This window comes from Aotus nancymaae, unplaced genomic scaffold, assembly GCF_030222135.1.
Source record: "Aotus nancymaae isolate 86718 unplaced genomic scaffold, 86718_ANA_hifiasm-v0.15.2.pri h1tg000006l, whole genome shotgun sequence".
Classification (NCBI taxonomy): Eukaryota; Metazoa; Chordata; class Mammalia; order Primates; family Aotidae; genus Aotus; species Aotus nancymaae.
In genome coordinates, this window is record NW_026988417.1 from 78,981,289 (window position 1) to 78,996,278 (window position 14,990).

At 35.8% G+C, this 14,990-nt stretch overlaps 1 protein-coding gene across 8 annotated transcripts in view; it reads right to left on the bottom strand.

Annotated features, from left to right (window-relative positions):
- Window positions 1–14,990, bottom strand: part of MAPK10 (mitogen-activated protein kinase 10) — a 562,186-nt gene that overhangs the window by 10,572 nt on the left and 536,624 nt on the right. For all 8 annotated transcript variants that reach the window (XM_064368902.1, XM_064368904.1, XM_064368906.1 and 5 more), the window contains 2 exons: window positions 3,554–3,617; window positions 1,276–1,353 (listed from right to left, as the gene is read on the bottom strand). In XM_064368902.1, coding sequence (XP_064224972.1) covers window positions 1,276–1,353; window positions 3,554–3,617 — 142 coding nt within the window. The remainder of the gene's footprint in view (window positions 1–1,275; window positions 1,354–3,553; window positions 3,618–14,990) is intronic.

Genomic DNA, 14,990 nt, shown 5'->3' on the forward strand with positions numbered 1-14,990 from the left:
AAAAGGAAACTTGAACTGAAGATGGATAGAATAGGTTCTACTAAAATTTGTCCAGGACCAGCCTGACATGCTAAGTCACCCATGACTAAATTCTGGTATTTCTGCTGCTTAATGAGTATAAGACAATATGTTCTGGTCATTATAGGAATTCTTAAAGCAAAGCACTGTCCTGCCTTAGCAGGTGTCATCTTGAGGCTTTTGGATTCTGTCTTTGAGTTTTTTAATGAGCAACAGGCCAAACATGCAGATTAGTTAGAAGCAGCTTTCGTGGACTGTGTCAGTCTGTGTGCTAGGCTGAAGGAGTGAGGAGGGCAGCATGGAAAACAACTCTAATGATTCCCTTAACTCTCTTTGAGGAAAGGAAAGACTTGGGATAAAACTGAGTATATTTTCAAGTCTACTGGTGAGAAAAGCATGTCATAACTGAATTGCATCTGTTTGGGTATCATAGTGGTTTGGGGTGTAAATTAATTATCCAAAGAGTACTATCAGTATGAATAATTGATTAATTATTTCATCCTAGATCTTTTTTTCCTAAAATAATTTAGGAAAACAACACCCTAATCAGTCTTTCTCAAAACTAGGCATTTGTAGCCCACATTTTGGCTGGCATGAACTGAATGTAGTTTTTTCTTAAAGCAGAAAATAAACCATCACATTTTCTAAATTATAGTGAGAGCATAGGCCTTAGGAAAAAATATATTAGCATTAATAAGTAAATGATCTCAAGTAATATTAAAGCACATTACTAGGATGGGTAAAAAACACATATGTACAATTGTACGTTAGATTCTGTAGCTAGCAAAAAACAGATTTTCCAAGCTGACTTTAACTGGAGTCCATCTTGGTAGATGTTTCATTGTCACACTAACCTTGAGAAGAGTTCAAACACTAAGAATGAACGAGGGAAGAGTTTGTGGCTGAAAGGATTCCTGACCTCTACATTGACTTGATGGTCAAAAGGGCATTATGGCTCTGAATTTTGATGAGGAGCATTTACCCTTTAACTAGCCCATGTTAACATTTTCTTCAGGATTCATTACTGTCTTAAAATGATTTATGAAAAAGTTTTCATGTTGGATCATTACAATCAGAATAATCAGAACGAATGCCACGCTTAATAGCAAAAGAAATAAAACTAAAATCATTATAAGGAAACAGCTGTGTGATATTTGTCCATCTGCTCTTTAAGCAATGTTATTTGTTGCAACCCTACACAAAGGCCAAGAAATTACACAAGTACTAGTTTATTGGTTATTCACAGAGAGTGAGTACCTGAAGGAGAAGGCTGTCCTTTTACTACGCCATTTTTAGTCTTTTCTTCTGAGTTCATTACTTCCTTGTAGATAAGTTCTGTAAGAAATAGTTATCTGTGTTACTATAGAAAACAAATTTCTCCTTAATCCACAGGGAAATTTATTAGTTAATAGGAAATAATAACGTTTTCATGGGGTTGAGTAAATTAAAAATCAATTGAGATACATTTACTGCTCTATTTTAATTTCTATATTCCCTTATAATTAGCAGAGAGCCTGGAACAAATAGGTATCCAATACAGCAGCTGAAGAAATAAATGTATAAAAATTTATTTCTACATACATGAAACATACTATTTATTTCTACATATATACACATTATTTATTCATACATACTTCTACATAAATAATATTTATTTCTACATACATGAAAAAAGTAATACATGTTTTACTTGTTTTCTGAATTCTTTGGGGGTACTACTAATACATTCTAGCTTCATCTAGTAACAATTTTTATGGCTTTAGTTTTGAATATCCATTTTTCTTTTATACTCACTTCCTGTGAGATTGTCATGAACTTTAAATTATTACCAATCCTTAGAGCTTCCATCTCTTACTGCATCTTTTTTTCCACACTCATATCTTGGATTTGTAAATCTAAACTTGCCAAAAATCAAATACATTAAACAATTTAGTTCATTTACTCTCAGACTTGCATCCGTATTTGGCTTTCTGAATGCTAGAGCTAAATTGGATAGTTTCAGTTCTTTTTACTTTGTCCCCTTCAGCTAAAAATCACTCAGCCTTACTCATTCTTGCTTTGCAATGGCTTACAATCTGTATAATTATCATTCTTTACAGGTACTTCTTTCTCCAATTTCTCACAATTTAGTCCGTGTCCTCCCCAAATGGTGGTAATATCCTACCACCTACCTATTCATGAGCCCCTAATGAGTGCCTTCCTGTCCCTTCTTAGATCAAAGCAAGCTTTCTTCATCTATACCCAGCATCTTTTTTCACGTGATCCACTTTTTGTATATGTTCACTTTTCCATATTAACCAACATGACCCTGGACCAGTAGAATCTCTTTGGCATCTTGAAAAATTTTATTTATTTTTTATTTTACTTTATTATATATATATATATATATATATATATATATATATATATAGAGAGAGAGAGAGAGAGAGAGAGAGAGAGAGAGACTTTCTCTGTCACCTAGGCTGGAGTTCAATGGCACAATCATGGCTCACTGCAGCCTCCACTTCCTGGACTCAAGTGATCCCCCCCACCTCAGCCTCCCGAGTAGCTGAGACCACAGGTGCGTGCCACTACGTCCAGCTAATTTTTGTATGTTTTTGGTAGAGACAGGGTCTCACTATGTTTCCCATGTTGATCCTGAACTCCTGGGCTCAAGCGATCCCCCTGTCTCGGCCTCCCAAACTGCTGGGATTATAGGCATGAGCCATCGCACTTGTTCCTCTTTAATATCTTTATAACATTTTCTGCTTATTCCTATCCTTTGTTTTCCTCTTAGTCCTTTATCTGATATTTTCTTAATTTTTTTTCTTTTCCTAATTACATTTACTAATTCCTTCAAGGTAGCTCAAAAGTTCCTTTCCTTCAGCTCTTCCCATTTTGATCTGATCATTTGTTACAATTTGCATTTGACTTTCTCATCTTTATTCTATTCTGTAGTGATTTAGATTAGTTTAACAATTCTTTTTAGGTCAATTGTTTTTCTGCTTTGTTTTACTCTGAGTATAATCTTAAAGATGCAGTATGTGTTTGGAAAAGTTTTGTTGCAAAATCAATTAATGCATTGTTCATTCTAATTTTTATGTTAAAGAAAAAATAAGCTACTCAGATACATATATTTTCTATTTAAATTCTCAAGTCCTATCAATCCAATGAGTAAACTCATATATTAACTATCTTTTATTTTCTAAAGTCTAAACCCATCTCAGAATTAATTTTAATTTCATGTGTCAAATGATGATTTTATATACAAACATGGAAAATTTTATTCTGGAATTCTGAACTAAAGCTTGCCCCCACCATGACAATCACTGACAATCAGTACCATTTTAAAAGGTACCAATGGTAAATTCCTTTCATTCTTGAGCAAATGCAACATTGCTTTTAGCATAAAAAGACAGATGAAGTTTTAGGAATTTAAAAATGGTCTAAGAGAATAGCAGTCAGAAAATCATCTTTTAGTACATTGTTTTACAAGGAAAAGCCCTGATGATACTTTCTGAGTTTAATAAAGCAAAAAGTATACTTTTTGAGTTACCTTTCCATTCTTCGATTGTGTGTTCTCTTTCATCCAACTGCTTGTCATATATCTGAGGCGGAGGCTGCCAAATAAAAACAAACAATAATCTTTGTGTAATAACCTAAACATAATTAAACTCTTAGAATATATGAGAACACCTTGCAACTCATTTATTTTATTAGAACCGTATATAAATTATGAGGTAATTACAGTAGTTCAGAAGTTAAACTTTTCCCATAAACTTATGGAGGACTTATTCATATTGCAATATTTGCTGCTGACCCAAAATTGCTGCAATATTTGCAGCAGAACCCAAATCCTGATAGCTCACTTTTTGACATCTTCCGATTTAGAACCCATGCCTAAGCAACTAATGGCTGGTCTTTTAAAAAGCAGACAAAACACTTGATTTCAATGGCCCAGAAGCTACTTTTCCTTCATTCACTTGCCCTATAACATAACCATGCTAAAATTCTTCTAGACTAATAAGATTTTGTTCTATTTTTAGACCTTCTCTGAAGAAAAGTTTATATTTCTCAACAGATCATAGTACTAGTTTTCAATATAAAGAAATATTGAGACCAGATCAACCTTTTTATTTTTCATGAAAAATCACAGAATACCTTTATATTGCTGTGTGTCCTATACCTAAATGATTTAAAGCTTTTTTTCCCCCTTTTTTCCTGAAGAAGCTGCCAGAGGTGGGTCACCTTGAACCCCTGAGTGGCCCTTGGTTAAGTCCTCTCTAGTAGAAATGATGCGATAGGGCCTTCAGTCTGACTTATAGAGCCAGCATTTCTCTTCCCATGTGGAGTTCAAATATGGAAAAGGAGGGATTTTTCACAAACCTACATGCCTACCAGGAAGTAGAATCTCAAATAAACTCTCTGACCTTTTCTTCCTGATATTTAGACTTTGGGAGATCTATCATCGTGACTAGGGTAGCTCCAGTTCAGGCCAAGTGACATGGAAAGGAAAAAAAAAGGCTCTTGGGAAAATAAATCACCATGAGGTAGAGAAACAAGGCTGAGGGACGACACTGGCTGGCACCAGATTGAGTGCAGAAAAGAGCTATCAAATTTCTGGTATCATGAGATGGAAAACACTTAAATCTGTTCCTGTCCAATACTCCGAAAGCAACAGTTTTTGTGAAAAACTAAGAGTCACTGAATAAGAGTGATGCAAGCCCATTAGGACACAGACCTTTCGAAAATGGCTATTATGAAAGCTCTAGACAAGATTTTCAGAGACAGCTTTTGGCTTCTGTGAGAACTTTTTGGCTCACGAACAGCACCCTCAGGTTAAAGTGACCCTTCTCTAATTCATGCAGAATCTGTGGTAGCTTGAAGAGTGGCAGACACAAATATTCATCCTAGCCCTGGCATGCTAGGGCAGCTTCACATCCTGCAGAAGTATCTTGCCATGAAAATAGAAGACTTTGCCCAGCTGTGGTGAAGTAACTTAGCATAATACTGAAGTACTGAGAAATAACTACTCAAGGAGCCAGATATTCTTTTAGCACCTTTGACTGATACTGGGGCAGAAGGCTGTAAACCACCTACTGCAATTCACATGTGGCTGGCTGAGCAGCTCTCAGCAGCCATCAGCACTGACAACTAAGCAAAGAGAGACTCTCACACCACCCCAGATAATAGTGAAAACACAATACATTGACCCTATAAAGGTGACAGGAATGGGATGGTTAGGCACTGCTCTCAGGACCTGACTGAGGGTAGAACCTTCCACCACTGTAAAGGACTCTCAAATTATAGAAACATTCTAACTTAGTGAGTGAATGAGTAAAATGAAGTTATTTTTGAAAAATTGTGAAACTGTTACCTAAAGAAACTACCACAAAGCCAAACTCTGGTTTTGTAAAGACGCTTTGCCAAGTGGTAAATTTCCAGCGTTACCTCTTCCTGAGCATGTGTAATGCTGTGGTTAGGCCCCCATCCAAGTGGCCATGTCCGGGACCCCCACAGGATACAGTGTATATAAGCCCTGAGAGCCTCCAGAGCTCTGTGAGCTGTTGGCACCTCCTTCTTCTTCTAACAATAGATCCGGCTCATGATCCTGTGTGGCTGGCTTCTCCATGCAGTGGATTTTTCCATTCAAGTTTTAAAATTTAACATAGCTCAAGAGTACAGTTCCTGCCAAAGTTCATAAAGGCCATTTTCTTTTAGAAACAAAGCTATTTTGAGGAGGTTTCCCTTGGACCATCAGTGTACAGCTGTTGCTGATATATAAAGTATGAAGTATATAGACTCTAATCACAAACAAACTACAAGAGAAAAAGCGAAGTGCTGAGTTCAAGATTTTTCCTTTCAACAAACCAAAAGGGCTGCTTTAAACACACTGGAATTTACAGTATTTGTTTGAGGGCCTCTGCAAATCTACTACATATTCAGATTTTTGTTTGTTTGTTTTTTGAAGAGGAAATGCAAATGTCACCTCCAATAAAAGGGCACATTCACATACAGATGTCTTCTATGTGACAATATAAAAGAATAATTGACCAATAATCCAAAAAGAGCAATGTTACAACACGTATAAGTGCTTGGCAGCCATCATCAGGATGAGATAGTCCAAAACATTCCCTGCCTCCTTCTGCTAAAGAGAAGTTGGTGTTTGAGCACTTACTTGTTCTATTTCCCTTCCTTATTTAATTGGAATTATTCTATTTTGCTAAGTGACAATCTAATTAAAAAATAAATGAGGAGTGAGGATAAAGAGAAATGCCCCAGAGATGTCTGTTGAGAGTGGTTTAGGGGAGTTTAGCAGATAAGACTAATTTGAGATGTGAGAAATTAAAGATAAGAGGAAATTAAGGATAGTATATGGAGAGTTATCAAGGCTTGTGACTTTCACCCTTTGAATATTTTTCAAAAGACTGTAAACCTTTTTTATATTATTTTGGAAGATTTGAACTTTACTTCCTTAATTGAAATTATTGTACAAATTGAAACACAAATTTATATGGATTGCATAAACAGTAACTTAAAATGGATTAGACATATTTTTTATTGATGGTTAATTTTATATGAATTTATATTGATGGTCAATTATATGAATTTTATACTGATGAAACATGTCTGAATTATTTCAATTAAATGAGAAAAAAACACAAACAAGTACATGGTCGCTGTGAATTAGTAAATACTAAAATTTATTTATTTAATTTATTCATTCAATAAAGGTCTTGGGCACCTATCATATGGCAGACTATATAAAAAAACTGAGATTTCAAAATTGAATAATGTGACTACTGAGCTCAAGGAGTTCGCAATTTACTTGGGTAAGGCTGACTCAAAACATATCATTAGTATACGATAAATGATAGAAACATGTATATGATATAACGGAGCAGAATGAAGAAGTCCTAACAAAGCCTGACTTTGATTTCCTGGACTAAGTGATGCTTATTCAGTGAGCGAAAGATGTGTGGGAGGTTGTCAAGATAAAAGGAGGAAAAAAGGTGACTCCATGCCAAGAGCAAATTATAAGCCAAGTCATAATATGCAGAAAACAGAATGGGGGGGGTGGTGGTGGTGGTAGTGGTGGTGATGCGTGTGTTTCTCTGTGTGTACACGCAGGCAGAGACTACAAGAAGGAATTTTTTTCACAGTAAAATAAAACATGTGGTCAGAAGTGACAAGATATAAGAGCTGTGCCTAGAGAAGCAAACGGATCAGAAGAGGGTGGACCAAGGATGATCCATGGTATCACAATATGGAAGAAATACCTTTTCCTAAAGAATAGGAGAAGCCACTGAAGAATGTAAGAGAATGGCATTGCCAAATTTACAGCTGGATTGAAGAAAGATGCAACTGTAAGCAGAGAGAAGAGGGAGGGAGACATTGCATGACCTAAAAATAACACTAAAAGTTCTGACTGGGGTTAAAAAAAAAAAAAGATGAGGGTGAATGAAAGATACAGATTCAGGAATAATTAATAAATATTAATAAATAAGCTTGCTACAATTTGGTTTTTGATTGAACGTATGGGATGGGAGAGAAAAATATGAGTCCCCAATCTCTCAGCTGAGTTGCTGGAAAGATGATCATGTGGTGAAGCCATCTAAAGAAATAGAGAATAGAAAAGGGGAAATGAGATTGGTAGAGAGGTGAGCCTAAGTGTTATATCAGTAGAGATGTTGATTTGAAAGTTAAGTATAAAATCTGAAGTTCAGAGCAATGCTGTCGCCTAGGAATGTATAGATTTGAGTCTACCAGCCAGAGATGTTTGTTGAAACTATGAGAGTGGATGAGGTAACCCAGGGAAGATATGTGGGTATAGAGAGTAAATGGCCAAAGCGGACCCCTGTCTGACATCAAGGTTTAAAGACTGGACAGAGAAACATAAGTTTACTAAGGGAAAAAGAGACAAATTTTAAGTTTACTAAGGGAAAGAGAGACAGTTAGACAAATACATGAAAAATGAGATTGCTATGTTATAGAAGTCAAGTAGGTAGAATTTCACAAAAACGAAGTAATTGGTTGTTTCTTGTAAATGAAGCACATGAAGATTTTGGCTCTCAGGGCACCAGAAAGGCATGATAGAAAGGATGCCGCTGAATCCTTTGAAAACTTTCTAAACTTTAAATTGCTATTACCCCTAGAAAGACCCAGATAGATCTTTGGTGGAGGACATTAATATGAGACATCACCTAAACAATTGGAAAAATGTAGAAAAAGATCCTCAACACCAAATAACTAAAAGAAAGAAACTATAGAACAATTGTGACACTAGAAAAAGTATAATGATCTCAGATCTACTCTCCCAAGTCTCTTTGAGAACTATGTATATATATGCCCTACTAATCCTCAGAGTCAGGAAACTAAGATTCAAAGAAATTTTTTAAACTATATCTTGAAGTCATATGGCTAATTCATGATGAAAATTTTATTAAAACCCAATTTAAAGAGTAATCCAGAGCAGTGTCAATACTGTTGAATCAAAAACAAAGTCTAATAAAATAATATTTAGGGTGAACATCTTTGTAAACAAGAAATAGAAACATAAGCCAATAGAGTGGCCATATTTCCCAGTTCATACAAAATAGTTCCACTTTATGCTTATTGTCCTTGTAATTATTAGTAGGCCTTAGCCTCCTCACTCCCTTAAGTGTTGTGGTTTGGAGGTTAAATATGTGGGCACTCTACATAACAATTTTGTGATAATGACATATTAGAGAGCTAAGGTATACAGTAATTTGAGGACAGAGAAAACAACTGAATTGCAATGTTTTTCTATCCCTGAGGTTTCAACAATTGCAGCTGTACCCTTTGCCTCTTGAGACAGCAGGTCAGCATTTTCTTCCATTTTCTCTATTTTTAGGAACGTACAATTCAGCTATAAAATATGGCTGTTGGCAGACAGTACATACACGAGTAGAATTCTACATAATAAATCTAGAGTTGAAAAATACGGATTCTGCAGGCATTCAATGAAGATCTAGCTGTCGGCCATGACTTTGTACTAAAAGATCTCTTTAACAAGTACCTGTTTAATCCCTAATTGATCTTTCAAAGGTCAAAGTTGCTCTTTCTTGTGACTTCATTCATTTTGTACCATATATATAAGTAATATTCATTGAGTGAAATGTGTGTATTTATTTTTTACTGAATATTTGAGATAATTCTTTTTTCAACAGCATCATAGGATATTAGTGGTAAAAGACAGTTCAGAGATTATCTAATGTCATCCTTATTCAATTTTCAAATGATAATACAGAAACTAAAAAGCATAAGTGATTTGCCTATAATCACAGAGTTAATGAGTGACAGAGGAATACATTTATGGTCTCTTATGGGAAAAGACAGAATAGTGGAATTCTTATGGGTTGAAGAAACATTAAATTGGATAATTTGACACCTATAAAAGATACTCATTAAAGACAAATCTGAGCCTGCCACACACTGATTTCTTTTCCAATTTTCTGTCAGTCTATACATATAGTTAGAGCTGGCAACTATCATACAAGCAGTCAACACTTATATTCTTAAACACTTTCTGTCAAGGTATCTTTGACATCAAAGACCTCTAAACATATGAATCTCTAAAGAGATAAAAGCCAGATATAAGAAATCTAAGTTGTACAAAGTCATTCCTTTGATTCATCTTTGAGCCCTGAACTGACCTTTTTCCCTACCACTCATGCTCTGAACTATATGACAATCATTAAGTTGTTGGTGTTGGTTTTGTCCTAATTAAGGATCTCCCTGTATTCTGCTGCCTTGTTTAAAATGTCAATGAAAGCTTTAAATAGCACTGTCTCTCAGTGTGTGTGTTCACTATTAATTCAACATCTGGATCTAAGTAAATGTTATTGTATCTTATTGAAACATGCTTTGTTTTATCTTATTAAGCTTGGCAGTTTGATGACTGCCAAAAGATGCATGGTTATTAAAAGGCTTTAAGCAAGATGGGTATATCTTAGTGCAATATTAGATAGATCAGCAAATCCATTTAGGAAATGTGCAACATTTTGACTTTATATTTCCTTGAATCTACACACATAGAATAAGTTTTCTAAATTTATTTAAAAATTTTGATGATTAGGATTTCTTAAATTTTCATCTTTAAGTTGGAAAATAAAAAATTTGGTAAAATGACTCTGATGAAGCACTAAATGATATCTACTTTTATGGTTTTATTTGGCTAATGACAGTTTAGCATGTTCTATTTTTCTCTAAAACCTTATATTCTCTGTAGCACCAACAGCAGTTAATTACCCCAAAATGGAGCTCAGTATTTGTTTCACAAATAATCTTCCAACAATCCACCAAAATAATGAAAATATTATAGCAATATGCACAATTATCAAAAGAATTGATTAGAGATATTTAATTCCTATGATTTATCAGTAATGTGACCTTATACTATTCATTAAGCAATAACCTGGTTTCTAAATATCAAAAACTTCATTACCTTCCAAAAGTAGATAATGGCATTTTGTTATATACCATCAGTTGATTATTAAAAATTGCTTCAGCATGGTTCAGGAACTATGTCTGTGTTCTCAAACAGATATTAAACAATATACTACTACAGATGGAATAAAGGCCTATTGAAAGTATGAGTTGAGTAGATGTCAGCAAGATGGTAAAAATAAGGCTCTCCAGTGCTCCTCCTCCCACAGAAACACCAATTTGAACAACTATCCACACAGAAAAATACCTTCACAAGGGTGAAGGAAACCAGGTGAGAGATTTCAGTACTTGGATATAGCACAGAAATAAAAAAAGATGCATTGGAGAGAGAGGAAGGACAGTTTTACATTATCTGGTTCTCTTCCCCCAACACGAAACAGCACAGCATGGAGAGAGATACCCTCCACATGACAGAAGAGAGAGAAGTGAGCATCAGACTTTTCCTTCGACCCCAACACTGGGCCTGCCACTGTAAAACTCACCACCAAAGAGACCCTCACAGTCCTAGACTCCAAGCTAGTACTTGTGGACTGCATTTCCACACCTTTCCCAACACTGATCAGGAGCTCGTAGCCCTAGGCTCAAGGTCTTTACAGCAGACTCAGTCTCTGGGCCACTCTACTGCCAGGTCTACCCCAACAGCCCAGCTCTGGAACTTCTCCAGCAGTGGGCTGTCTCCTATAATCCTGGACTTCAGGTTCATCCCAGTAATTTGCTATCCCCTGCAGACTCAAACTCAAAGCCCATCCCAGAGCCAAGTAGCCCTTGTGGACCCAGCGTTAAGGCCAGCCTCTGCAGAGATAAGCGTCAGGTCTGCCCTTGTGTAACCAGGCTTCAGGCCCATCCATGTGGACTCAATCAATAGGCCCACACTTGTGGATCTAGACTTTAGGCCCAACCCCATAGGCCCACCCACCTGCTGTCCCAGGCATCCAGCCAACCTGCCTGAGTACTCCAACAGCAGGCCTACTCTTAGACCACACAATGGCATGCATGGGAACTATGGGCAGGCTGACTAATGAAGAGTTTTCTCAGACAAAGCAAGTCTGCAAAGTCTGGAATAAGCCCTTACTTCTTCAAATGCACAGACAGCAATATAAGGAAATAAGAAACATGAACAACCAAGGTGACATAAACCACCAAAAAAAACCACAGAAATCTCCCAGCGGCTGACTCAAAAGAAATGGAAATATATAAATTATGAGACAAAAAATTCAAAATAACTGTTTCAAGGAAGCTCAGCAAACTTAAAAAAAATTATTGGGAAACAATGTAATAAAATAAAAAAACAATAAATAAAACGTATTTAACAGAGAGATAAAAATTATTTTTCAAGGACAAACAGAAATCCTATGGCTGAATATAATGAATGAAATGAAAAATGCAATAGAGAGCATCAAGAGTAGGACTGATTAAGGAGTTCTTTAAAAATACATGGCCAGAGGAGAAAAAAAAGAAAAGAAATAGAGAAAATATATGTGATTTTTGGGAGAGCATCAAAAGAGCACATTTTTTAGTTCAAGAAGAGAAAGACAAGGGGGAGGAAGTATGTTTAAGGAAATAATAACAGAAAACTTTTCAAATCTCGGAAAGATGTATTCAGGTATAGGAAAGTTAAAGATCTCTAATCACATTCAATCCAAACAAGATTACGCCAAGACATATCATAATGAAATCAACAAAATCAAACTCAAAGAAAGGATCTTGAAGGCACCAAGAGAAAAGAAGCAAATCACATTTAAGGGAGTCCCTATCAGGCTGGCAGTAGATTTTTCAGCAGAAACCTTACAGGTTAGGAGTATGTGGGATGATAGAGTCAAAATGCTAAAATTTAAAAAAAAAAAAAATTAGGGATACTGTACCCAACGAAGTTGTCCTTTAGAAGGAGAGATAAAGACTTTCTGAAACAAAAGTTGAGGGAATTCATCACCATCAGACCTGTCTTACAGGAAATGCTTAAGAGAGTTCTTCAGTCTAAAAGAAAAGCATTCTAATGACACAAAAACATGTGAAAATATAAAACTCACTTATAAAGGTAAGTACACAGTCAAACTCAGAACACTCTAATACTGTAATGGTGATGTGTAATTCACCTATATCTTTACCATGAAGGTTAAAAGACAAAACTATTAAGAATAATAATAGCTACAATAATGTGTTAAGGCATCTACAACCATCTGATCTTTGACAAATCCAACAAAAACAAGTAATGGGGAAAAGATTCCCTATTTAATAAATGATGCTGGGAAAACTGGCTAGCCACATGCAGAAAACTGAAACTGGACCCTTTCCTTATACCTTATACAAAAATTAATTCAAGATGGATTAAAGACTTAAATGTAAAACCCAAAACCATAAAAACCCTAGAAGAAAACCTAGGCAATGCCATTCAGGACATGGGCATGGGCAAAGACTTCATGACTAAAACACCAAAACCAATTTCAACAAAAGCAAAAATTGACAAATGGGATCTCATTAAACTAAATAGTTTCTGTGCAACAAAATAAACTGTCATCAGAGTGAACAGGCAACCTACAGAATGAAAGAAAATTTTTTCCCATCTACTCATCTGGCAAAGATCTAATATCCAGAATCTACCAGGGACTTAAACAAATTTACCAGAAAAAAATAAACAACCTCATCAAAAAGTGGGCAAAAAACATGAATGGACACTTATCAAAAGAAGACATTTAAGTGGCCAACAAACATTTGAAAAAAGCTCATCATCACTGGTCATTAGAGAAATGTAAATCAAAACCAAAATGAGATGCCATCTCATGCCAGTTAGAATAGCAATTATTAAAAAGTCAGGAAACAACAGATGCTGGTGAGGCTATGGAGAAATAGCAACGCTTTTACACTGTTGGTGGGAGTTAAATTAGTTCAACCTTTGTGGAAGACAGTGTGGTGATTCCTCAAGGATCTAGAACCAGAAATACCATTTGACCCAGCAATCCCATTACTGGGTATATACCCAAAGAATTATAAATCATTCTACTATAAAGACACATGCACACTTATGTTTATTGCTATTTACAGTAGTGAAGACTTGGAACCAACCCAAATGCCTATCAATGATGGACTGGATAAAGAAAATGTGGCACATATATACACTGGAATATTATGCAGTCATAAAAAGGATGAGTTCATGTCCTTTGCATGAACATGAATAAAGCTGGAAACCATTATTTTCAGCAAACTAACACAGGAACAGAAAACCAAACACTGCATGTTTTCACTCATAAGTAAGAGTTGAACAGTTAGAACACATGGACACAGGGAGGGAAACAACACACACCAGGACCTATCAGAGGGTTGGGGGCAAGCTGAGATGAACATTAGGGTCTTAAAACACACGAGGATCTTAAAACCTAGATGTTCAGCCAGGCATGGTGGTGCACACCTGTAATCCCAGCTACTCAGTAGGCTGAGGCAGGAGAATCGCTTGAACCTGGGAGGTGGAGGTTGCAGTGAGCTGAGATGGCAACACTGCACTCCAGCCTGGGTGACAGAGGGAGACTCTGTCTCAAAATAAAAATAAATAAATAAATATATAAAATAATTTTAAAAGACCTAGATGTTGGGTTGATAGGTGCAGCAAACCACTATGGCACATATATACCTATGCAAAAAACCTGCACATTCTGCACATGTATCCCAGAACTTAAAGTAAAATTTAAAGAATGTGTTTAGGGATACATAATATAAAAATATGTTAATTGAGACATCAAAAATTTTAAATGTGGGAGGAATGGTGGAGTAAAAGTATAGTTTTTTTTTTTAATGCAAGTGAAAAGTTATTATCAGCTTACAGTAGCTTGTTATAACTATAAGATGTTTTTGTAAGTCTCATGGTAACCACAAAGTAAAAAATTATGGTAGATACACAAAAGATGCAAAGTAAGGAATCAGAGCATACCACCAGAGAAAATCATTTTGTCAGAAAAAAAAAAACAGAAAGAGGGAAGAAAGGATCAAAGAACCTACAAAACAACCAGAAAACAATGAGCTAAACGGCAGTATTAAGTCCTTACCTGTCAATAATTACCTTGAATGCAAATTGATTAAATTCTCAAATCACCTTGGATATGAAGGGGACTGAGGGAATAGAAAGAAAGACTCCAAGGTATCTCATTATCCAGATGATAACCTGGATACAAAGTAGTGCCATCAACTGGAAGGAGGAGGAAGCATAGGTTTTGTGTGGAGAGGAGATATGGCCAGTTTAACATTTAATACATTAATTTTGCAATGCCAATTTCAATTCCAGTAACTGTTAGATTTATATATCTGGAACTCAGGTCAGCTCTATGGTACAATGTATAGATTTTGAGTCATTCATGACAATTAAAATTAAGGCTGTGGTGGAAGATAAGGCTCCCAGACAGAAAAGAAATTAGGGCTATAAGAAAAAAATTCCTGGGATGCACAATTCTAAGGGAAGAGAGAACAACTCACATTGAGCAATGGAGGCTGCAGAAGAATAGATGTGCTGCCATCACAGAAATTAATGTGCAGGGGTA